At 32.3% G+C, this 24,736-nt stretch overlaps 2 protein-coding genes and 1 long non-coding RNA gene across 32 annotated transcripts; 1 reads left to right on the forward strand and 2 right to left on the reverse strand.

Annotated features, from left to right (window-relative positions):
- Positions 1-684: 684 nt before the first annotated feature.
- LOC103314759 (zinc finger protein 37 homolog) lies at positions 685-14,327 on the reverse strand. Of its 21 annotated transcripts, none has more exons than XM_015982354.2 (9): positions 14,089-14,327; positions 13,965-14,019; positions 13,692-13,782; positions 13,456-13,636; positions 5,289-5,423; positions 4,844-5,176; positions 2,709-2,750; positions 2,018-2,152; positions 685-1,956 (listed from the first exon to the last, which is right to left on the reverse strand). In XM_015982354.2, the coding sequence occupies exons 3-9, from the start codon at positions 13,758-13,760 to the stop codon at positions 710-712; spliced, it is 2,142 nt and encodes a 713-aa protein (XP_015837840.1). In that variant the 5' UTR covers positions 13,761-13,782; positions 13,965-14,019; positions 14,089-14,327; the 3' UTR covers positions 685-709. The 21 variants fall into 21 exon arrangements, with proteins under 21 accessions (XP_015837840.1, XP_015837837.1, XP_015837839.1 ...); XM_015982351.2 differs by having other exon boundaries at positions 13,965-14,033; XM_015982353.2 differs by having other exon boundaries at positions 14,082-14,327.
- Positions 14,328-14,961: 634 nt separating this feature from the next.
- Positions 14,962-24,670, reverse strand: LOC103314758 (zinc finger protein 69 homolog). Of its 10 annotated transcripts, XM_015982336.2 has the most exons (8): positions 19,967-20,115; positions 19,581-19,909; positions 18,401-18,501; positions 17,695-17,769; positions 17,248-17,580; positions 16,708-16,749; positions 16,294-16,656; positions 14,962-16,233 (listed from the first exon to the last, which is right to left on the reverse strand). In XM_015982336.2, the coding sequence occupies exons 2-8, from the start codon at positions 19,754-19,756 to the stop codon at positions 14,996-14,998; spliced, it is 2,328 nt and encodes a 775-aa protein (XP_015837822.1). In that variant the 5' UTR covers positions 19,757-19,909; positions 19,967-20,115; the 3' UTR covers positions 14,962-14,995. The 10 variants fall into 10 exon arrangements, with proteins under 10 accessions (XP_015837822.1, XP_015837823.1, XP_015837825.1 ...); XM_015982337.2 differs by lacking the exon at positions 19,967-20,115 and having other exon boundaries at positions 17,695-17,766; positions 19,581-19,899; XM_015982339.2 differs by lacking the exons at positions 18,401-18,501; positions 19,581-19,909; positions 19,967-20,115 and adding an exon at positions 20,741-20,925 and having other exon boundaries at positions 17,695-17,766.
- On the forward strand, positions 20,753-21,128 carry LOC135266554 (uncharacterized). Its single transcript, XR_010334660.1, has 2 exons — positions 20,753-20,869; positions 20,924-21,128. It is a non-coding gene; the product is annotated as an uncharacterized LOC135266554 (long non-coding RNA).
- Positions 24,671-24,736: the final 66 nt, after the last annotated feature.

A 24,736-nucleotide genomic window follows, 5' to 3' on the forward strand; every position in this document is an offset into this window, starting at 1 on the left:
CTAAGTATACGGCTTTATAACTCTCTACCTCAAAACATTTAAAACAAAATTAATAAATATGTTAACTGAGTGCAGCCTGTACAGTATTAATGAATATTTTTGTTTTAAACTAGATAAATATAATGTGGCCCAGTCTATATAGTGTGAGTGTGTGTTATATTTTTATCTTGCTGACAAGTCGATGTATTTCAATATCTTACGGCAATAAACTTATTATTATTATTACCAAATACATACTGTAACGTTTGCATGTCAAAACAATCCTATGTTCAGAGTTAAAAAACGAATGTCCGGATACACAGAGTAAGTTTAAAGTAACGTATAAAATTCATATTTTTGAATCATGTTTAAGAAAAATCCAATTTTATTCTGTAAGCATATTCTGTCTTGTGACGTCATTGGTGTTTTTGAGTAATAACGTCATTTTTTATGGAAACCGACATTTTTGTTTACTATTTTTTATAGTATGCTTCTTTACCTTTCTAGCAAGTATAACAAAATTAATATTAATATTATTGCCTTCTTTAGTCGATTGTTCCCAAAATATGAATTAAAAAAATCTGTTTTTTAGTCCGTATCCTTAAATCCAACATTTTTCTCCAACTCAAAATTGGTGTTTATATATGTTGTAAATGAAGTAGTAGGGATATGGATGGATCAAGGGTTTGAAGTAAACAAATGCCATAATATAAAAAATTATTATTTAAAATCAGTTTCGCGGTGTTCCAACACCATGAACCCGCATTTTATGTTTTATCAAATACTGCTTTTTCGAAAATGGTTTGTCACAAATATCACAAATATCCCCTTCATGAAAATGATAGAGTTGAATATGTTTCACCAAATTCTTTTCCGTCTTTATGGACTTGTTACAAAAATTGCAAGTTAATGGAGGAGCATCGCTATGTACTGATCGAAGATGTTTAGCTAATCCAATCCTTGTTACAAACTTTTTCGGACATAAATCACACTTTTCTGTTTTTATAGGATTATGTGTCAGGAAATGTAGCTTTAAAGAATTCTTATAACAAAACTGTTTCCCGCACAGATGGCACTGGTAGTAGTTGTAATCTCTCAAGTGCACATGTTTAATATGCGTTTGCAACGCACTATTCTGTTTAAACTCTTTGTCACATATTCCGCAGCTGTAAGTTTGATGCTTTGAGAAATGCCGTTCGAGACGCTGTTGACTTGTAAACAACTGATCACATTTATCGCATTTGAAAGATTTAATCCTTGGTTTTCTCTTCTTTGGAATAAAATCAGACAGTTTATTGGTCGCATGTTTGCGCAAATGTCGTTGAATGGCGGTCAAACTTTTGGTGCAAAATCCACACATTTCGCAAATGTAAGGTCCCTCACCCCACTTAGTTTCACGTTCTTTCTTCTTTTTTTTTCTGAACCCCATCAGATTGTACGAACTCAAATTAACTCCTCTGTAAAAGAATTTCACCTTCTTCTTTGTTAGAGGATTCTCATTTGGGTTTATAGTTTCTTCCGGGATATTATCAAGAATTCTGCGCGCCACATCTTGCATTTCATCTCTTTTCAAAACTGGTGCATTTTCAACATTCTTTTCGTAATCGTGATCAACATTAATTACATCTTGATGGTGTTCTCTCATTACGTCGCCAACTGATGATTCCGTTACAATAACTAAATCGGAGCTTAAATTTGTTAAGCTTTTCTTTTCTTCAACAACTTTTTGCAACTTCTTCTCCGTACACATCCAGGCATGTTGTAACTCATAACTGTAGGCCAAAAGGTCTCTACATTTCGTACAAACAACAACATTTGTATATAGTTCGAGGTCCAATTCGGGTAAAATAAATTCTAACATATCTCGCAATTCTTTTGTCTCTTGGGAAGGAGACCCCTCATCGTAGAGATTAACAATTTCTTCTTCTTTTAATAAACGGAAACAAATCCGACATACCTCGTGGACTGAATTACTTTCTGAAATATGTATGGAGAATAATGAAAAATAAGAATTAAAAAAAAACAGAGTCTAACTCACCCAAAGAAAAACTTTTCAGTGCTTTGAAGTAGGGTTTTGTTATTTCAACAACTATATTCCGCGTAGGACAGCCTTGATTAATATTTTGATTTATCGGAATAGATGGAGACGCACATGTTGGAACATCAGGTGAAGCTGGTGACAAACATGATGTTCACTGTCATTATCAAAGTCTCATATTGTTGTATTTCTTCGTGAAAAATATTAGGTTCTACGTTTGATTCGGTTAAGACTCCCGTGGCTTTTTTTTAATGAGGTTTTTATTGGATTAATATTTTGAAACAAATTTTCAAAGTTGATTTCTTGACGATTTACTTTATTTGTAAGTGTTCAATAATTGTTCTGGTCAAATCGCCTATGTTTGGCAATTGTCACAAAAAACGTATGTCTCGGTTAACATTACAAACAATGCTGTCAGTGTCGACCAAAAATTCAGCCAAAAATTTACACGTTCAACTAAGCTTGCAGAGTAAATTCTTGAACGTCTGCATACAATTATCATGATTTTCAATGTGATTTTTATTAAAAACTCCTAAATGCAAAAATAAGAGAACATTTAAACAGCAAACCATATGAACTTATCATGCAACCTACGTTCATGCCAAAAAGAGAAAACCACATAAAACCACGACCAGAACAATTATTGAACACTTGTTATTTGAAAAAAAAAATTTATACATTGTATACATACCAGCACTAATTATTGGATGGCCTATCTGAAGTTTTGGATCCTCTGAAAAGGAAAAACAGAACTAGAATAATTAAAAATAAATCTAAAATAATAACATTAAATTTTTTTTGCAATGTTGTACAAACAGATGGTGTCTTCCTTAGAGTTTAGGTATACAGGGTGTATCACAAATACGTGTGTTAATTTTACTACGTAATAAGTCATCAAATAAAACTTCTTTTTTATATAAAAAAGATGTATTATTTGAAATATTCTTATTCATATTTTTCACGGTTTTCCTCCTTTCGTTTGTACAATGGAACCGGTCAGTGTTTAATTAACATTATTAAAGTGGTAGCGTGTTATTTTTTTATAAAAAACAAATAGATGCACAACTATAGCTCTATCTGCTTTTTACAAAAGTCATCTTTAATATTAAAGCCACATTATTGTAAGATCGCGACAAAACAAGTTACAAAATACAGGTAGCCCAGCTCAACTCCCGTAATTATTAGTAAAGTTGGACTTTTGATATTTTATAGACGTTATATATAATCTAGAAGATGCTTCATGAATAGTAGATTATACATAAAGTGTAGCATTAATCCCGCGAGTGGAATTTACTCAAATTTACTCAATTTACTCCGAGACTAAAATAAATACTTTAGTTTCTGTCTACAAGGACTAAAGTGCGTCATCTATTTCCTAGGGCTTAAATATGAACTGAACCTCCTAGAGAGTTCATTTATTCCATTGAAAGTGCAAAAAATATTTTTGATTATACAGTGTCCCAGAAAAAGTATGAAGTCAATATATTTTTTTTATCCACAATCACATAATTGGAGTTGAATGAAGCATTATGAAGCATATAAAGTACCTCTTATCCGTTAGTGGAATAAAGTAACTTTATTCCACTTTTGCCAAAGCAACTAGTAATTATGACTATCAGACAAAGCCTGCCAAGTTTCATTTTACGAACACAAATATTTTTAATTTATACGAATACAAATATTTTTAATTTAACTTTGATTAATTCCATTTTGTAAATGTAGTAATTGTGAATAAAACGTTGTATTGCATTCGTGTTTTAGTCGCATTTTAACCACTTAAAAATATTAAAAACTCGGGCTGACACTCTCGTATTTAAACTTTCTTGCATGGATTACTTAAAAAAAAAGTTTTATTTTTTTTATTAATTCTTAAAGCCAAAGGTGTAAAATCGTTTTTCGGTTCTTATTTTTTTAACAGTAATCCCTGAACCGATTTAAAAAAAAAGGTATTCTAATGAGCACTAAAAAATAAAAACATGCCATAAATTTTTTTTATTATAATTCAGTCATACTTTTTTTGGGACATTATGTATAATAAAAAATATTTTCCTGAAATCTGACTTGATAAACAACCATTCTTGAACACATTGTAGTTAAGTATTTTTTTTATTCTTTTTTTTTTGTAGCTATAGTTATCCGCACAGATGATGCTCTTTAGTTTTCGCTTCAACATAATTCATTATTGTTCTGGTTTTCACCTTTCGTAAATTAATACGTTAACTAGGAAATAGTTATGTACGTAATCATTTATGAAAAGATCGATTTTTTTAAAGAGCATTATGTTTGAGATTAAAGAGCGCAGCGAACAAGTTTTGCAAATTATGCCACTTAAACAATAATAGGCCTCTCATAGCGTATTATTACCTATTTCAAAACTATAGAAATGCCAACGTCGCATTTTCTCTAAAAGTTAGCTGTTATAAATTATTTATGCACTTTAGAAAAATTATAGTTTCAATGAAAGATCTAATTATTAATGTCTATTTTACATTTTTATCAGGCTCATTTAAAAAATAATTCGGGAAAATGCGTCGTTGGCATTTTGTAACAGCTAATACGTATAAAACTTTTGCTAATTCCGTCGTAAACTGAAAATTTATTTTCGCAATTTTATTAAAAAAAAACATATAAACAATTAATTAGCCTCGACCGTTAACGAGTTACGTAATAAATAACAAAACGTCACGTCAGAATTATGACGTAAAACATGACATTGGGTAACGGGATTAGGAAAAATTTTGAAAAATGCAAGTGGTGCTAATTTTCTCATTATTATGCACTTGAGTGTATCTCCATTATACCATCTGAAGGAACCACCCAACGTACCTCCGTCGTATGAAGGGCCATCAGACTTTTTTATTTGTTCCTCGCTGTCATTCAGGCGAAGAGCTTTAGGAACAGCAAAGGGTAAAGGAGATCGACACCCCCAAAAATCAGATGCTTCAAAATGATCTTCACAAATACGAAAATTATCGCAACGAACGTGAGGTTCAATTTTACAAATTGTTCTCCATAGTTGTTGTCTTTTTTCGTCTTTTGGAAATGTGAAGAATCTTTTATTAAAACAATAATTACGATAAGCGGCACTTTTACATAATGGAAATTTACACGAATACACAACTCGTTTAACTTCTGTATCCAAAGAAAATACTGGTGCACCTGCAATTTTTTTAAACTAAAAAATTGTTATTTTATACACTCGCCGATTTAATGAATATTTTTCGTTCATGGAAATGTATGTTGTTTTCTCACGCTTTAACTGGAATATCACCTTTGGCATGTGTCGGCCTTTTCTCGCCCAATGCCTCCGAAGAAGAGAGGTTTCCCTTTTCTATGTTAGAAGGGACACATTCGGATCGGTCTGAGTGCTCCAACTCCAATGAAGTGCCATGTTCTTGGTGATCTGCTGCAAATAATAAGAAATATGTATATTTAGTTGATCAGTTCCAATCACACACCACATATTTCTAACGGGACGCTAGGAATATTAGGGAAATTTAAAGTCAAGGATATTCATATTGTATACACTTTTTTACAGTTACGGTTTTTATTTTACTGAACATCATATAACACTAATAATTGTATGATCCTATGTTTCGTTTTAAAAGATCCATGTCAATGCATTGCAACAGTTCCACAGAAACACCAATGTTCAGCAAAATAAAATCTTCACTGCCGAAGATAAGCACAGTGGTACTACCAATGTTTCACCTTTGTAATGTATAATTGGCTCAACTTCTTCTATTGTTGTTGCTGATACTTCTGATGATGTTTCGCTTAAACTATGATTCCTTCTTTACTAAGCAAATTCATTTTCAACACAGTTCTTACCTTGTTTTAACTGACTCAGAGTCAGTGTCTTTACAAATTGAAGGCATAGTCTGTGGACGAGCATTCTTTTTTAAAACACGTCGACCCAAAGGCCGGATAAGGAAACTATTTGGGTCAAAATGGTCGGAACAAAGATAAATGTTTCTTGTAAAAACCGGTGGTATTTCCAGATTCTCAAACCACTTTACTCTTTCGGTGTGATCATTTGGAAATCTACAACCATACCGTCGTAATTACAATATAAAAGAATTACAATGCAATATTTGTATCGGAATATCAGCAGTGTTGTTAGGTATTTAACTAAAAGTAGCTAAAACTGTAGTTCAACAACAAATAGTTGTAGAATACTTTAGGAAGCTACTGTTCAGTGTTTAGTTTACATACATGCTGTCCCAGCAATGTGAAAAAGTCCATTATTGGCCTAAAAATTTAAAAAAATTAGTCTTTTACTTACGAAAGCTGTACGTACGGTCGGGTGATTTGAAAATGTCATGCCAATAAACCCCAGCACTTGGGATCGGTAGGTACTCCAACCGCAACCATCGGTGGCAATAAACTATATTTAGTCGTAAACTTGAGGACACGAAATAATTTTAGTCTTCAACTTGAATACAATTACTTACAATAAGATATCATTTGATGTCTTTAGTAAATTTCAAAGTCATTATGTTGCCGAAATCCGTAATCGATGCAACTAATAATAAAGCTGATTCCAATTACAATTGTCATTTAATTGAGAATAAAATTAATCAAAAATGGAAATTTTATTATTTGTTGATTCCAACAGTTGACTCGAATACAATTGCTTAAAAGATCTGATGTTTCTAGTAAATTTAACTGTCGAAACCCTTGGTCGATGAAACCAATTTCAATAAAGTTGTTTAATTCGCGTTGCTAAATAAATTTGTTCTCCCTATGATATTCAGCGAAAACTAATTGCATCCCTTTTTGTAAAAAAAATTCAAATACGATTACCAGTGACAAACTGTAAACAAATTTCTGATAAAAATTTGCAAATAAAAAAACATAGTTTTGTTTTTAACTGGAGCCATCTTTTCTTTTAATACAGAGTTATTCATATTTGTGCGACAAAAAATGAACCTCAAAAAGGACCTATAAAATGATGCTAATTGAGATTATAAGTCGTGTCCTATCGAAACTGATAAGAATTTTACAGTCCTGGGAAGTAGGGGTATGGAAAGACGTTTTTGCACCATAACTTTGGAATCATTTCACCAAATATTACAAAACTTGGTAGACTTATTAAAGAGAACATGCCTTTTAATCTGGTAATTATGAAAACTGGATACATCCACCCAGTTTCCGGTTGCAGCATTTCCGGGTCACATTTTTTGTGTTTTTCTAATTTTTTGCCCTCTTAACACTACTTTTTTATTGCCTAAATCGATAGAGTAATCAATTGCGAATAGAAAAGGTATAACCTTTTACACCGCTAAAATGCACCATTTAATAGTTATTTTAATTTAAACAGAGGCATGCACTTGACCAAAATCAAAAAAGTATAAATTTTGAGCAGACGATATCCGTAGCAACGAAAGTGCATCTGCACTCAAAGCGCTGTCAAGTCCTGTCAGACACTTGTCAACTTTAACTTTAGACAATTTGGGGCTCTAAATTGAAAATATTTAATAAAAGGGTTTAGTTCAGTCTCTTAATCTAACCTACAAAAAATTTAAACCAATCTGGTAGCATTTTTCATTGATTAATTCACCGAAAATTCACAAAAAAAGTCTTAGTCGGTACCTGATTATTTGTTCTATTCGGTACGTTTATTACACCAAATTCCGAATAAAGACATTAAGATTCTTAAAAGTGCACTCCTACTACGTTGGTGCATCTACTCGCTTGTCTTCCAGACACTACAATATCGCTAAATGAACCACTCAGTTGACATTATTTTGTAAAAAAGCACCGTTATTTTTTACTGGATTGTTTGCATTTTGTATTGTTTTTTTCTAAAATTTCGGCGTTGTCTTCAAACACCTGCGCTGGTCGTACGTACATACAAAATAACCTGTAAAAATGATCAAGATCAAGCTTGAGTTTTTACAGGTTATGTCGTCCGTAAGACCGGCGCAGGCGTCCGTAGACATCGTTAGCTGAATTTCTAGGAGAAAACAATACAAATTCAGTCGAAAATACCGCTGCTTTTTTTTACAAAATAATGCAAATTAGTAGTGAACTGAGCGTTGTTCATTTAGTGTCTGTACCAACCCCCTGACTCACCCAAAATGAATTTCAAGTATACAGGCTGTTCCTGAAATTAGCTACAACACGAACGTATGTTTTTTTAAAGAAACAACCTATATTTTTTACATGTTAGGAAGTAACTTTTAACACTGATGTTTGATATTGGTCGATTCTGCTTTGTTTTTCGAAAGAATTTGATTATTTTTGCCGAAAACACGCTTTTATTAAATCATTACATAAAAACTAATAATCTCAGAAAAGTACAACTTTTACCACTTTAAAAGAGAAAGTTCAAACTTAAAAGTTATAACTTTTTTTAGCTTACGAAAATCAAGAAGATAAAAAACGAAGAGGCTTGCTCAAGTTGAATAACTTCTAAGATTTTAAATGAAAAATTTTTCATTTTTGCCTTTAAAAGACCTTTACATTGTCTCTCTAAAAACATTAAGAGTTAAGTGTTTTTTGCTGATTACTCAAGTGATTTAACTTTAAACATTATTTAAAATTATTAAATATTATAAAAATAGTGTATCTTGTAACACATTTTGCTTGTACCAAAGTCGTACTTGTTACTTCCCGTTTTAATTATCAGATAGTTTTCTCAAAAACTACAATATTGTAACTCCACCTCATTTTCTTAAAGTGGACTGAGATCGTTTTTTTCCGGTACCCTTCATTTTTATAAACCTTATTAAAAAGTAATAATTTGGTAAAATGCAACATTGGTGTTTACATAGTATGCAAACACCTAATATAAAAAGAAAAGATGTTTTATTTGTTGAGCTCTGTTACCTGTTAAAATTAAGACACGTATTTCTGCTACACCCTGTATACACCTCAATATTTTAGAAATATGTACCAGAAACGCAACTATAAACTAAAAAAGAAAGAAAAACTCAATACCTTTAATAATAAACAGGTAATGAAGCTTTTTCGGATCGTTGGGACAGCCTGTATGTATTTAGGTTAACACATGTTCGACAGTTTCTTACTTACCGATGGTAGGACCTTGTAGATACATTTTCCTGTATCCTTCGACAAAGCAAACAAATTTTACCCATCCTGAGGTAAATTTACACTCAAGACACAGTTTTTTACTTAATCACAACCGCTAAATCGCAATGGAAATAGTCAAATAACAACAACATAACCACAGATTCTGTGACAAAACAACAAGCAATTCGCAAAACGTCTGGGGATTTGGGAGGGAGAATTTTAATAAGCGAAGTTTGACGAATATTAACGAAACGCTTGGCGATATTTTGAATGAACCAATCAGAGAAGGGGTTCTGTATGTTCAAATTACCGTACCATTCGTCACTTCCCCTTGCCCCACTACAGGTGGTGACATCCCAAGAAATCAGAGTATGCCCAGTCTATGGAAAAAGCATAGAATAAGAGAGAGGGATGAAGTAAACTGAATGTCAGCGCCTGCAACGGTTGTTCGCAACACTATGTATAAAAATATTTTTATAATTTAGGCCTAATGTTGTAAAACGTTGTTGTCTTTCTCACTCTTTGAGAAAGTGTAGGTAGGAGCAAGTAAGATAAACGTTGTGCTGCTCCCGGCTCGATACAGGGGTTTGTTGTCTTTGTCGCACTTAGGTCATTTAAAAGAGAGAGCAAACATTCCTCACCCACACAAAACATATCAGTGATGCTCAACATATCTTGTGATTTAAAAATGGTTACAAATCAAATGCACAGTATTTTATTTAAACGACAAATATTTTTGATCAATAAAAATAAAAAATGCAGAGTAAAAATAATAAATGCACAGTAAAAATAATAATAATTGCACAGTAAAAAATAATAACAAATGCACAGTAAAAATGATAGATGCAAAGTAAAAATAATAAATGCACAGTAAATAATAGCATCTCAAAACTAGAGAATGTAGAATTCCACAATTCGAGTTTTACGTTTTCGAGTTTAATCGTTCGAGGGGTATGTCAGCCACTGCGCGTTTATTATATAAACTGTGCAAACTGAAATCAGATACAGTGCACATACGATTTTTTTACTGGGCAAATTTTATATAAAATACTGTGCATGGTTTACTTATCATTTACATTTTTTACTGTGCAAAAATGAATTAAATACTGATCATTTATTATTTTTACTGTGCAAAAATTAATTAAATACTGATCATTTATTATTTTTTACTGATCAAAATCAAATTTATTACTGATCGCTTTATTACTACCCTTTAAAAATCATTTTAAATTTGAAATTCACTGAGAAAGTTTCCGATTTTTTTAAAATATTTTTATTTATTATCAGCATAGTAGTACTCAAATCAAAAAATTAAACGTAAAAAAATAATTCGATAACTTTAAAAATAACAAAAATGCGGCATAAACTTTTCACAAGGTAACGCCGATTTACACACTACTGTTCCTTTCGGTATTGTGTTGAGATTTCTGCATAATTTTATTGACTTAAAAGAAATAAATATTGAAAGAAAGTGTTGTTTGTGATGATTGAAGTAATTTGTTTAAGTAGACACTGTAGTAAGTCACTTATAACTAATAATAAACCATTTTAATAATAATTTTTGCGAATATAAAAAAAATGAAAAGTACAATTGTGAAGACTATTAATGATATTAATTTCAAAATATGAAAAATTCCTCATTATGTTTGGTGCTAATATAGCATTTTCACTGAGAGAATGAACTTTTTTAAATAACCTGGAAACATTAAAATGATCATGATATCTGTCAAAGATTTGGTATTATTTTAGTTTAACGCCGTTTTTAAAGTATCAATAATCGTTTTCAGTTTGTGTTTTACTAAATATTTATTATTGGTAGTGGATTTGTTTTTGGTTATTTACAGATATTTACAAGACGAACATTTTAAAGAATTTTTGCAATTTTCCTCAAGTAAACGCAAATATTCCTAGTTGATTATTAATAGGGGCTTAATCCTAAACATTGTGACTTATCAAAACAAAAAATTAAACATTTTAAAGAAAAAACTGAAATTTGATCCGGTACTACTTTAATCGCGGAGTGTTGTTTTTCACGTAATTATTGAATGGAAATAGCATAGTAAACATTTTGTTTATAGAGTTGACTGTACAAACATACAAGACCCAGAACTCACGCCCCAAAGAAAACTGACAAGTGCCGACGACAATGTAGATCCCAGAAGTGCAAACGAAGAAAAATTAATGGCTTTTATAACGATGTTTAAAGAGTCTAAAAACCACCAATTCCAGAAAGGAAACTCTAGGTGTTAATGTGAATAAAATTGGTTGCTAAGCTTTTGCAAACGCATCTAAATTATCATCTGGTAGGGGTAGTATAAATCAATAACACGTCATGACCTCCGTCTATTTTTAACATTTGACAAAACCACAAATTGAAGCTTCTCCCAAGCATTAGGGCTTGAATTACAACTTGATGATTTAGAAGGTATAAATATTAGCCCCAAAACAGTTTTTTCGTTTAAAAACGTCGTTACAAAAGACATACGTTACAGCAAGATACGCTTTTGAGAAAAATCGCTTAATTTTGAACAGTGAGTACAGTCCTGCGAGCACCACACTGAACTTGACCTGTTTCCCTTGTTCCTGAGATAGCTTTACTGAGAATCACTCTGTGATAGGGATGATTCCCATTAGGAAAACGTTCCCGTTGCCCTCTCTCTAGAACTAGTAGCACCCCGTCCACATTTTTTAAGCTATCAACATTTCCACATAATTCCCAGCAGAATACATGAAGACAGAGTACGGTTGACCCCAATGGCGGTACTAAAGTACAATTCAAATTTTCACAATGACGTTTACTGACGTTTCTCGAAAATTTCATGGTCGACCAGTTTATTGGAAAGGTAATAAAGCCAGTAAAATGTGCAACCTATCAACAATTATGAGAAATAACCTGGATGGTTTAAAAGGCTCTAATTCGTCAAATTAAAACGTTCTTTTCTTGAATACCGTTCAGAATAGAAAATTTTGTCAGTAAGATTATTTATTCGTCTTTTTATGACGTTTTCTCTCCTTTTCTCTAGGGCGCGAGTTCTGGGACACGCCGTATATTGCAAAGTATATTGGTTATAGATTGGCGACTCTGTCGTCCCCACCACAATTTGTACATTCAGGTTACTGGTAATGTCACGTAAGCGTTAGTATCGCTTCCAGTATTGGACAAGAAACAATGATAAATTTGATGAACAAAAACACTATTTTACAGCATATTGTAAATAGTTGCTCCCATACTGTGGTAGAATTCGCAATTAGCCACGAAACTGTGCGGGTGTTGAAATGGTTGGAAATGTAGCTTAACAGCATTTCAAAATAGTTATTTGCTTAACAAGCTTGTAAATGGCTTTACAAACAAGTTAGGTACAATATTTTTTGTAACGAATATCTCAAAACAAATTAAAAAGACACTTTTTTGATAATTTAGTTCTTTATGCTGATGGGTCAAACAATCATCAAATTAACATAAACTGTCACTTATCATAAAAAAAGGTATTCGGAAATACAATTAACTAGACACCCTCTGGTGATGACTTCTGAACTATGTCGAAAACAGTAACGAAGTTTTCGTAATTGCACATTTAATTGACATTTAATGAATAATGAAAAAATTTAATTTTTTAATTTTTTTTTTGTTAATTGCTTACATTAGAGAGAATCACTTTAAAAGTACGTGGTCGTAAATACTAGCTTTGACTTGGTTCTGCGGTTTTTCGTGGTATAAAGTGTTTATTGATGGAATTTGAAAGTGGATAAAAAGTGTAGATTTAAATTTTGATTAGAAAGTGTTATCAAACAGTTGTCTAATTAAAGACTATAAGTAATGGATCACAACGAAGACAAAGTTGGGCTAAAAAAAACAATAAATTAGTGAAGTTTGTGAATTTTAGGTTAGAATTTTTCCACTGAAAAAATCATGAAATGCTGCGGTAAATCTACAAAACTACAATAAAGATTAACAGCTGCTGATACATTTAAAAGTAAATTATGCCAAAAGTTAGGCTTTTCAATGTCTTTGTAGTAATTTTCCAATAAAGAAAGTGAACCAAACAGTCATTCGTTATTCGTGTTTTCCTCGTCATCTCTCATTTGTCAACATAAGTTTCTTGCATCAAAGATACAATAATCATTCCGCATAGGCAATGCAATAATTGTGAAGCCCCAAAATTCATACAATGCTCAAAATATCCGAATAAACATTTTCCCGCCATTTATGGTTACTGTTTTCGACCTAGCTCAGTGGCGCCCCCAACAGTAACTTTACTTCCGAATCGTTTCCATCTCAGCGGTAGCGATACCAACCCATTAAATATCCCTAGCCATTGTTGCAAAGTAAAAAACACCGCAGTACGGGAAAGTCCATACAAAAAAAAGCTAAAAGCTATGAGCAGAAAAAGTACATTTACCATTTTTAGTTGATACGGCGGTTGATACTGATGATGGAATAGCGTCTGATTTTAAATTGCTTCTATTCCTGTTATCAGTAAAGTAACAAGAGTCATCAAAGTGTTTAGAACACACAAAAAAGTTCTTGCGCCTTTCGTAGAGTACTTTGATCCCTAAAGCAGTACACCATTGTTGGAACATCTAAGAAGAAAATTATAAATTAAACATCATCAGATCAAAAGCTACTTTATCTTACAATTTTGTCCTTTGGAAAAACATGAAGATTGCTTCTGCTTCCACACGTGTTCACAATGCATTTAACCATTCTGCTCTTACTATTTCAACAACTGAAAAACAATTTCTACACCTATTTTTACCAACACGCTGCTCAACAAACGACGTGAGGTTAGGTTTTCTTTTTTTGAATCACAGAACCATGCGCAAACAGAACGAGTGAGACAGTAATATATTTCATCTTTTTTTATTGCTTGTCAGCGCTTCAGCAATGTTACCATTAACTAACACCTACCCCCGACTTTTTTAACGAGTTATTACTCTCTTCCAAATGAAATAGTGAAGATTGACTAAAATAATACAACTAAAATGTAAATTAGGGTTTTCTCGGGTAAAGATGTTTATTGCTCACTTCTTACACTTTTATAACAGATGTTGCAATACGCCGGTACTGAATGAAACCCTAATTTGGATTTTACTGCAGACTATCCTGCGCTGCATTGTTGTGTTATGAATATGATATATGATTTTAGTCAATCTTCACTATTTCGGTTGGAAGACAGTACCCACTGAGTTAGTGTCAAGAGCTTCGACTCTATTTTCTGCTTCGACCATATATGGTCATAGCACAGATTAAGGCAATCTGTGGTCATAGAAATATGATCGAAGGTCAAGAGTCCAGCTGATAGCAACGTGCGTTTGCCCCCCACATGCGGGTTGTGGTTGACGTCATTTTAACTGGGAAATTTGAAATGAGATAACTAAAAATTGCAGCACATCTTGCTCCTGTCGGCTTGTTCAGCAGATCAATATTCGGTGCTTTGAGCTAAAAGCAATAATTTTTTGTTACCGATCAAAATTGACTTCACAAAGGTTGAAAGTTGAGACAAATGGCCTATTAAAAATATTTTCCATTAATACACTTCAAAGAACCTGAACTCTGCTTTTCCAAATTTGAGTATAATTTTCATTTACGACTAATGGTTTTTTTGGGGTATCGGCCAAAGATTAAGTTCACTCAAAATTTTGATATAATTTAGTGATTTATATTTAAGATTATAACGAATTTTTACAAAATAGGTGATTGGCATGAAGTTAAACAACTTCAAAGCATCACTGAACAGTTAAAAAAAGTACTATGTAGTGTTCCAGAAATAAATATTACCATTTACAGCCCATTTTGGTCCCAAAATGTGAGATTTTTCTTCAATACAAAATTTGTGTATTTAAGATCACTTATCAAATGTAGTAGGGATTTGGGTAGGTCAAGGGTTTGAAATAACAAAATCAAATGCCATTATAAAAAATTATTATTTAAAAGTAGTTTCACAATGTTCCAACACCATGAACCCGCATTTTATGTTTTATCAAATAATCTTTTTTCGAAAATGGTTTCCCGCAAATATCACAAATATCCCCTTGATGAAAATGATACACCTGAATATGTTTCTCCAAATTCTTTTCATTCTTTATAGACTTGCCACAATAACTGCAAGTTAATGGAGGAGCATCGCTATGTACGGATCGAAGATGTTTAGTTAATTTAACCCTCGTTGCAAACTTTTTCGGACATAAATCACACTTTACTGTTTTAACAGAATTATGTGTCACGAAGTGCAACCTCAAAGAATCCTTGTAACAAAATTGTTTCCCGCACAAATGGCACTGGTAATAGTTGTAATCTTTCAAATGCACATGTTTAACATGCTTTCGTAGTATACTATTCAGTTTAAACTCTTTCTCACATATTCCGCATTTATAAGTCTGATGCTTTAAGAAATGCCGTTCGAGATGCTGTTGACTAGTAAACAACTGATCACATTTATCGCATTTGAACGATTTAATCCTTGGTTTTTTCTTCTTTGGAATATCACCAGACAGTTTATTGGTCGCATGTTTGCGCAAATGTCGTTGGAAGGAAATCAAACTTTTGGTGAAAAACGCACACATTTCGCAAATATAAGGTCCCTCACCCCATTTGGTCCCGACTTCTTTTCTTTTGGTTCTGAACCCAATCAGATTATACGAACTCAAATTAACTCCTCTGTAAAAGAATTTCAGCTTCTTCTTTGTTAGAAAATCCTCATTTACATTTATAGGGTCTTCCGGAATATTATCAAGAATTCTGCGCGCCACATATTGGACTTCATCTCTTTTCAAAACTGGTGCATTTTCAACATTCTTTTCGTAATCATGATCAACATTAATTACATCTTGATGGTGTTCTCTCATTACGTCGCCAACAGATGATTCCGTTACAATAACTAAATCGGAGCTTAAATTTGTTAAGCTTTTCTTTTCTTCAACTACTTTTTGCAATTTCTTCTCCGTACACATCCAGGCATGTTGTAACTCGTAACTGAAGGCCAAAAGGTCTCTACATTTCGTACAAACAACAACATTTGTATATAATTCGAGGTCCAATTCGGGCAAAATAAATTCTAACATATCGCGCAATTCTTTTGTCTCTTGGGAAGGAGGCCCCTCATCGTACAGTTTGACAATTTCTTCTTCTTTTAATAAGCGGAAACAAATCCGACATACCTCGTGGACTGAATTACTTTCTAAAATATGTATGGAAATAATCAAAAATAAGAATTAAAAAAACAGAGATTCTAACTCACCTAAAGAAAAACTTTTCAGTGCTTTGAAGTAGGGTTTTGTTATTTCAACAACTTTATCGCGTGTGGGACAGCCAATTTCGATTATTCCATGATTAATATCTTGATACATCGAACTATATGACGGAATAATAAGAGGTGGGGGCACGTTTGTCGGAACCATAGGTGGAAGTGGTGAGGGACATGATGGAGCACATTCTTCACTCTCATTATCAAAAGTCTCATATTGTTGTATTTCTTCGTGAAAAATATTAGGTTCTACGTTTGGATCGGTTAAAACGCCCAAGGCTTCTTTTAATGAGGTTTTTATTGGATTAACATTTTGAACTAAATTTTCAAAGTTGAATTTTTGACGATTTACCTTATCTATAATATTTGTTATATAAAAAAAAAACAAAAATTTACGTTGTTACATACCGGCTCGTATTATTGGTAGGTCTATTTGGATTCTTTGATTCTCTGAAAAGAAATAACAGAATTAGAATAACAATTAGGACAATAATTAAGAGCATAAAGTAAATTTATACAATGTTGACCAATTGAAGGTTTCTCCTAGTCCTAGAGAAACTAGGTATTTAAAAATAAAACAATGTTTTTAAACTGGTAGCGTAATATATTTTTAACAAGACATACAGCATATTTATATTCATTATTTATTCCAATAGATGCACAACTACAGCCCCATATGCATTTAATTATGTTTACAAAAAAATACAAATTCCAAGAAAAATATGACCCCTCTCTAGTGATCAATTCGGCAATCGCTGAACGAAATAGCTGGAAAATTAAAATTTCATTCTGACTTATGTTATAAATTGTTATATTTATTGGAAGAGCTCCTGGATATTTGAATTCTCTATGATCTAAATAAAGTCAAAATTTCAATTTTTTAATAATACTTGTTAAGTACGAAAGGTAAAAAAATGCAAATGGGGCCACTTTTACCACTCAACATACCTCTGTTGTATGAAGGACCAACAGACATTTTTACTTGTTCCCCGTTGTCATTCAAGACAACAGCTTTAGGAACAGCAAAGGGCAAAAGCAATCGACTTCCCAAAAAATCAGATGCTTCAAAATGATCTTCACAAACGCGAAAATCTTCGCATCGAACGTGAGGCTCAATGTTACAAATTGTTCTCCAAACCTGTTGTCTTTCTTGATCTCTGGGAAATTTGAAGAATCTCTTATTAAAGCGATAATTACGATAAGCGGCACTTTTACACAACGGAAATTTACACGCATATACAACTCGTTTAACTTCTCTATCCAAAGAAAATAAAGGTGCACCTACAATTTTATAAAACCAACAAATAGTTATTTTATACACTCGCGGAATTAATAAAGAATTTTTATTCGTTGAAATGTATTTTATTTTCTCATTCGTAATAACTGTAATATCACCTTTGATTACATGTGTCACCCTTTTCTGGCCCACTTCGGATGGAGGTGACTGCTCCAACTCCAATGAACGATCTGCTGTAATCAAGTAATAAATATATAAAAATGATTATTATATCAATATACAGAGTGTACCAGAAATACGTCTCTTAATTTTAACAGATAACAACAAATAAAACATCTTTTATATATGTAATTTTTCAATAAAAAAATCGCAAATTTACTTAAAATTTAGAAAAGAAAAAATACTGAAACGTGTACCCGCCTGTGGGTACAAAATAAAAGAGACGAACTACTTTCGTTGTGATAGAAACGGACAATTTAAACAATTTAAAACAACAATGAAAATTGTTGCTATGAATACAAACTTATTATTAAACACTGAGCGGCTCGTTTGGACAAAAAAAGAAGAAAAACAGTGAAAATAATAATTAAGAATTTGGCAAAATATTCTATAGAAAAGTTGTATTTGATTATTACGTGGTAAAATTAACACACGTATTTCATTAATTCAGAAAGCCAATGCCTTCACCATGTCTCAAGTATCAAGTCTTCAGAGAATACTATGTAATTTAAAGGTAATATCGTTTAGATTTATTTATTTATTTATTAAACGGTTTAAAAATGGGTGAGTGGCAGGTTTCATTTAGAAAAATATGCATGTATAACACAATAACTTTTCTTGAATTTTTCGTCAAAATCCACTCACCTGTTGGCAAGTTGACAGATGGAACCAAAAGACGGTTAATTAAACATAGTCTTGTGGTGGAATCAAGTTCAGAATCTAAGAAATGTTTGGAACAAACACGCCTGTAAGATATAAAGTAGCTTCAAATAGTCTAAGATCCGAATTAGGGTCATCCTGGACCCATCTGCTAACCGGATGAAACTTATTTTTTATCAAATATAATATCCAAGGAATATATCGCGAATGGATTGCCTAAAAAATGTGTTAATGACTATGATTAAGGGCGCTAAAAAGAGTTAACTTTTAACCGTTTTCCGCAGTGATTTATAGTCGTGTTAAGTAACTACGAGAATAGATCAGTATTTACGGTCTCTTTGCATAATAGTGGCACTTATTTTTCTATGAGAACTATCATTATTAATTGGTTGTGCCAAGTTTTGTTTAGGTGCGTGTTGTTCTTTGAAAGTTATTAACAGTTAAGCTGGTCGATGGCAGACAATTTAAAAAAATGGAAAAAAGTGAAGTCAGAGCGGTAATAAAATATCTGCAAAAACAGGGGTTAACACCAACTGAAATTCACAAGCTACCCTCGTATTTTACAGGATACATTCTTACACTCGGACTCTAGGGGAGAGTTTTTTAAAATGCGGTCACTGCTTTATTTAATTCAGAAAAAAAAATTAAAAATGAAAAAAAATTTGAAAAAATCTACTACTCTTTGAAAATTTTTTCCCATCAACAATAAGAATCATTCTTTATTCCTAAGAGTCTACTTCATGGTTAAAAGTATTTTATGTTCCATTTAACACTTATTATTGATAGAAAATAATTTTCAAAGAGAAATAGATTTTTTAATTTTTCAAAATTAATTTCTGAATTAAATAAAGCAATGACCGCATTTTAAAAAACTTTCTCCCCTACAGGCCGAGTAGAAAAATGTAATGTATGTTATTAAAAACGTTTGTAAATCACTACGGAAAATGGCTAAAATTTAACTCTTTTTAGCCCCCTTAATCATAATCTTGAACAACAATCCATTCCTTTAGATATTATATTTGATAAAAAATATGTTTCATCCGGTAAGCAGATCGGTCCGGGTTCCAGGACGACCCAATTCGCATCCCCTACTAAAACACTAACGTACAAATTGGCAAATCAAATTTATCAGAACAGATATGAACCAGCAAATTATTTATCTTACGCAGTTCTGTTGAGATGCTCGTTTGTCACATTTTCCCATTTGGGGTTGTTGATTGCCTGTCTCCACCGATAGCATAAGTCTAACCCTCTTTTGGGGTTAGGAAAACGAAACATGGGCTTCTGTTTGTTGGTACATCCCGGTACCGAACATACATGTCCACTATTCATTTTCTGCATCCGAGTAAGTTTTGTTATATTTACTTATGCCTCACAATTTCAAATAAATCCAAAAAACTTTTGAAGAGGCGTCTCGCGCGTTCTATTATCATTTAACAGCTGATTACAGATCGTGACTTTACCGACGTAACCCTTTCGTCGGTATTTTTGAGCCTCAAAATAATATGTAAATAAAGTAAAATATAGCCAATTAATGAAGCAAAAACAGACCTCTTAACTTTTGTGTTCTTGTTCGTGTCTGTGATAGTAATAATGATCAGCAATCACCATATGTTCACACAAACATAACCTCACTTCCAACAAATTGTTTACATTTACACTACTACGTTTTTTACGCGATACTTGAGACTATGGAGGGCCATAACTTAGGATACAAAACAAGATACAAAAATCGCAGGATTTTCTGAACCCAAAAAATAGTACGGCAGAGTACAAATGTGGGCGCTTCAAGTGTTATACCGTTTCGGCGCCAAATCGTTTTAAATTAATTTAAATCCAATAAATGATGCAAGCCACTAAACTGACTACATTTTGCTTAAAACGCCGATAAAAACCCATTTGTTTAAATTTTGTCCTAAACATAGTTTTCTTGTCTAGTGTGTAACTCGGAATACATTTCTTGTTTTCCCCCAGTACTCTCCATTACAGTTCGCATTTTTACATATTAGTTATTTATTCGACGAGTTTGAGTGTAAATCGGACGTTTTATTTCACGAGTGGTTTTTTAAACCTCGAGTGATAACGAGAGGTTTACCATCCACGAGGTGAAATAAATGAACCGATTTACACGAAAACGAGTTGAATACAACATTTTATTCTTCGAATTAGACTCAACAAGGCTTAAAATTGCTTAAAATCTGTTAAAAATAATCTGACGTTTCGTATTGAGAAATGCCAAACAGTTGTCAAAACTGTCTTACAAAGGAGAAAAATCCGAAATTCTGACAGTGTCGAAGAATAAAAATTATTAAAACAGATACTTACAGTGGGGTAAATTTTTGGTTGCGATGGCACTTCTAAACAATCGGTCCCTTGATTGCGGAATAATATAGTTCTCATCAAAATGCATTTTGCAAACAAATCCTCGACGACGAATTGTCTCAGGTGCAAATGGTAAGTCGGGGATTTGCTGCAGCATCTAGACATGCATAAAATCTTTCCTTCTAGCGGATAGGATTTGGAAACTGGTACATTTTTATTGCAGTTGCACAGCATCCATACATAGCACAGGAATGTTTCCCCGTAGACATGTTATCTACAAATCAAAAATCATTTTTATTACCAGAGATTACAAAGAAGTACAATATCTACTGTAAACAATTTTTTTTTTGAAAATATGATAACGGGCAATAAATTTTAAATCATGCAATAATTTCCAAAAGTAGTTAAATCATAGTAGACTTAAAGTGACTTCAAAACAGTATACTTTATTCAAAATTAATAATAACAATAATAAATAGTATTTCACTACAATATTCCTACATTACGAAAAAATAAATAAATAAAAATAATGTTAAATTCGAGCAAAAATTGTGAAATAAAAAAATGTTAAAATGTAGATAAAAACAACTTACCTTAAAAAATAAGCTATACCTCACTAGAACTAGTACTTACTTAAATGTTAATAATGTTTTTTACTCACTTGTAACTAAATATACAAAATAATTTATTTAAGGCGCACATAGACGAAATTTGTAGGACATTAGCAAAACCCACTTGATTTAAGAATCAATAGAGCTAGAATTTTTAGATGAGTATTGTGTGGTTTTAAAGCCGTTAGCGATAGGTATTGACACTTTGCAACGAGAAAAAAATTCTTACTTAGGATATGTGTTGCCAACGATTTTGTAAATATTGCACAGTGAATCTAAAATGGTAGATTTAAAATTCTGTTCAGAGATACAAAATACTATAATTAAAAGTATAAAAATCCGCTTTGATAAAATTTTAGACTTTAGAAACGAGCTGAGCAGACCATACATTTTTTCCACTTGTTCTTTGACACTATTCAAATTAAATTGGATTAACAAAGATAAAGAAAATGAAAAGTATTCTTTTGTAAAACAAATGTTGACCGATGAAATTCAAAAAGAATTTAGCGATGATGTATGTAAAGTCAAATCGCCTCTTTACCAAGATGCAATTGTTTTCGATTTTATGATAGATACCAGTACTCACAAAGATGATGTGTTAGAGAATACTGCAGTCATCGAAATTTTAACTTATTTAAAGTCTTCGGAAAAAAACATTTTAATGTTAAAGTCATATCCGACAGTTTTGAAAATGTTTAAAAAATACAATGTAATTTTACCATCTTCCGCTCCAGTTGGGCGTATGTTTAGTGTAGGTGGCCAAATATTGACCCCTCAGCGAAATAAATTATCTGATGAACATTTCGAAAATTTGTTGTTTTTTAAAAATAAATTAGATTAAAATGATTAGATAGGTTTTAGAATATGTAAGTAAATTAAATTAGATAGTATTATGAACATGTAAATAATTTTGTATTGGTATTGATGTATGATTGTATATTGTGATTGTATGCTATACTGACTATTTTCCCGAAAGAAAATGTAAATAAACAGTTTTTTTTAATCTTAGTGTTTATACTTTCCTATCCTTAAATTTATAATCCCCACTAAGTATTTAAATACTTTTAAATACATTACTAATGTAATTGCATTTGGAATTAAATACATTTTCAAAAATTGTATTCGAATTACATTTAATTAGTTTTCCAAAAAAAGTATTTGTATTTATATTTAAATACTTCTAAAAATGTATTTTTAACAACACTGAAAATAAATCAGTGAAAATCACATTCCCTTTCCTTACGTTAACTAAAAAACACAAGCTGATTACAGGTTGTGACTTTAGCGACATAACCTATACGTCGGTATTTTTGGCCGTCAAAATGCGTAAATAATCCAAAACCTAGACAATTAATGAAGCAAAAACAGTCCTCTTAACTATTGTGTTCTTGTCACTATCTGTGATAGTAAAAACCGACAAAATCTGTCCACTAGGCCAAAATCGTAAACTCCAGTAGATGACGGGCGCGTCACGCTCCAAAGGAAACCGTAATTCTTGAAGTTTGAAAATTTCCGGAAAATTAATTTCACAGTTGTCGACGTAATTCATAGAATAATCATCGTTTCAGACTTTATATTGAATTATTAAAATACCAAGTATCCGAAATTGTTAAGTTCCAAACTGTGAACAAATTGAGAACAATGAAATTACCTACTTTAAATCAGTTTCCAAAAATTCAAAAGCAGAAGAAAATTTGAGTAAACGTTTGAACAATAACGAGCAAGAAGTGGCACCAATTGCAGTTCCATTCTTGCTGCTGCATTCTAAAACGATTACTCGTTTCAGATCATTTTTGTCACTTCGATTAATTCAGGAAGTAAAGCGTTAGAAACCTTTATCCTGCATTTGAAGAAAACGCAGTTCAAGAAGTGATCTTCAATCTTCAATGTTTGGACTACTGAAGCGATTATCTACTCTGATCTCGGAATTCTCCAATTTTGAGACACCTATATTATTTGTACTACACTATGACAAACGCATAAACCGTATAATTGTGTCAATAATTATTTATTATACACTTGAGTTTACCCTTTATCACTTACCCGATACATCTTCCAAGACATTCGAGCCTTCTAAAAACTGATACACCCAAAAGGCTGGAGTTTTGCCTAAACTGAGTATAAAAATAAAGTTTTTAAGTGAAATTTAGCACAACTCACTTTCATAGATATTAACTGAAGGAACCGCATGTCGAAACAATGCAAATCGGTTATCACCTACTCGCCGCATATCTTCCAACTTAAAATGATTGTTACAGATACGAATTCTGTCATAAATTTTTCGTGGTGTTAATTTTTTCAGGTTATCATTGCCGGTGGCTTCCACAAAAAGTCTAAACCGTTCAGGCTGCTCATTGAATTTTGGAAACCGATGTAAAGCACAAAACTCGCGTTTACAATCCTTGACGGCACAATGATAATTCGACTTCATTTTGCTTAAAATACCAATAAAATTATTAATTCAATAATTGAAAATTGTTTAAATTTTATCCTAACCACACTTTTTTCTGTCAAGTTTACATCGATGGTTCGAAAGATTGTCGCAAGGGAGCTGACAACGTGGTGGGAAATTTAAATTTACATTTTGATTTTATTACCTTTCGTGTGTTTTTCAACAAATAATAATGTTCATTTCATTACGAGATAACTAATAATAATGAAAACGAAGCGAAAAATAACACAAGGGCTAAATTAAATTACCTGTGGCTCCTCTCTCCGCAGACCTGTAATCCTCTGGTTGTGCTACAATAAAACAGAAAATAAATCAAAACTTTCGACGAAAAATTGCATTCTCATTTCTCACCGTCTGGCAAATTTACGGACGGAATTGCACTTTCACGCAATCTCTGAGTGTTTGGGAAAAAGTCAGTTGGAAGAAAATGTCTTTTACACACAAAACCTCTCTTAAACACTTGTTCTTCTGTCAAGTTCCGATACCTTTCATTATTTACGACTTGTCTCCATTTTCGAAGTCTATCTAATTGTTTTTTAGGATTTGGAAATCTGTATAGTGGTGGGACGCCCCCACGTCTACAATTCGGCACAGAACAAGAGTTTGTAAACTTTCGCTTCTTAACTTCCTCACTAGTATTCATAACTGAATAAAACTAACAAATCTAACGAAAATTCAACTCACAATAATATTTACAAAAGGTCAAACATAACCTCTGCAACTTAACTTGTGCGCCAGACTGTCACGCATCATGCGGTGCTAGTGCAGATACAATATAAGCATAGAATAAGAGAGAATATAAGATAGAATATAAGATGAATACAGGCCCCTGAAGGTCTATACAGATTATGGGTTTACAGGCAGAGGTGGGGCAAAGGGAGGAAACGGCTAAAATAGTTCAATTGCTACGCGCTCGAGGGTGCGTCAGGCGTAAAG

This window comes from Tribolium castaneum, chromosome 6, assembly GCF_031307605.1.
Source record: "Tribolium castaneum strain GA2 chromosome 6, icTriCast1.1, whole genome shotgun sequence".
Lineage (NCBI taxonomy): Eukaryota > Metazoa > Arthropoda > Insecta > Coleoptera > Tenebrionidae > Tribolium > Tribolium castaneum.

Bases quoted from the DNA above. Each gene is read 5' to 3' on its own strand.
- LOC103314758 (XM_015982336.2), bottom strand. From the start codon at position 19,756: ATGCAGAAAATGAATAGTGGACATGTATGTTCGGTACCGGGATGTACC. The intron at 18,502-19,580 runs GTAAGATAAATA...TATATCTTACAG, and splicing joins GAGCATCTCAACAGAACTGC to GCGTGTTTGTTCCAAACATT. The intron at 16,750-17,247 runs GTATGTTGAGTG...ATTTCTTTTCAG, and splicing joins TGGTCCTTCATACAACAGAG to AGAATCAAAGAATCCAAATA.
- LOC103314759 (XM_008201579.3), bottom strand. From the start codon at position 9,120: ATGGGTAAAATTTGTTTGCTTTGTCGAAGGATACAGGAAAATGTATCT. The intron at 6,062-9,055 runs GTAAGTAAGAAA...GTATGGTTGTAG, and splicing joins TCTACAAGGTCCTACCATCG to ATTTCCAAATGATCACACCG. The intron at 1,957-2,017 runs GTGAGTTAGACT...TACATATTTCAG, and splicing joins ACTGAAAAGTTTTTCTTTGG to AAAGTAATTCAGTCCACGAG.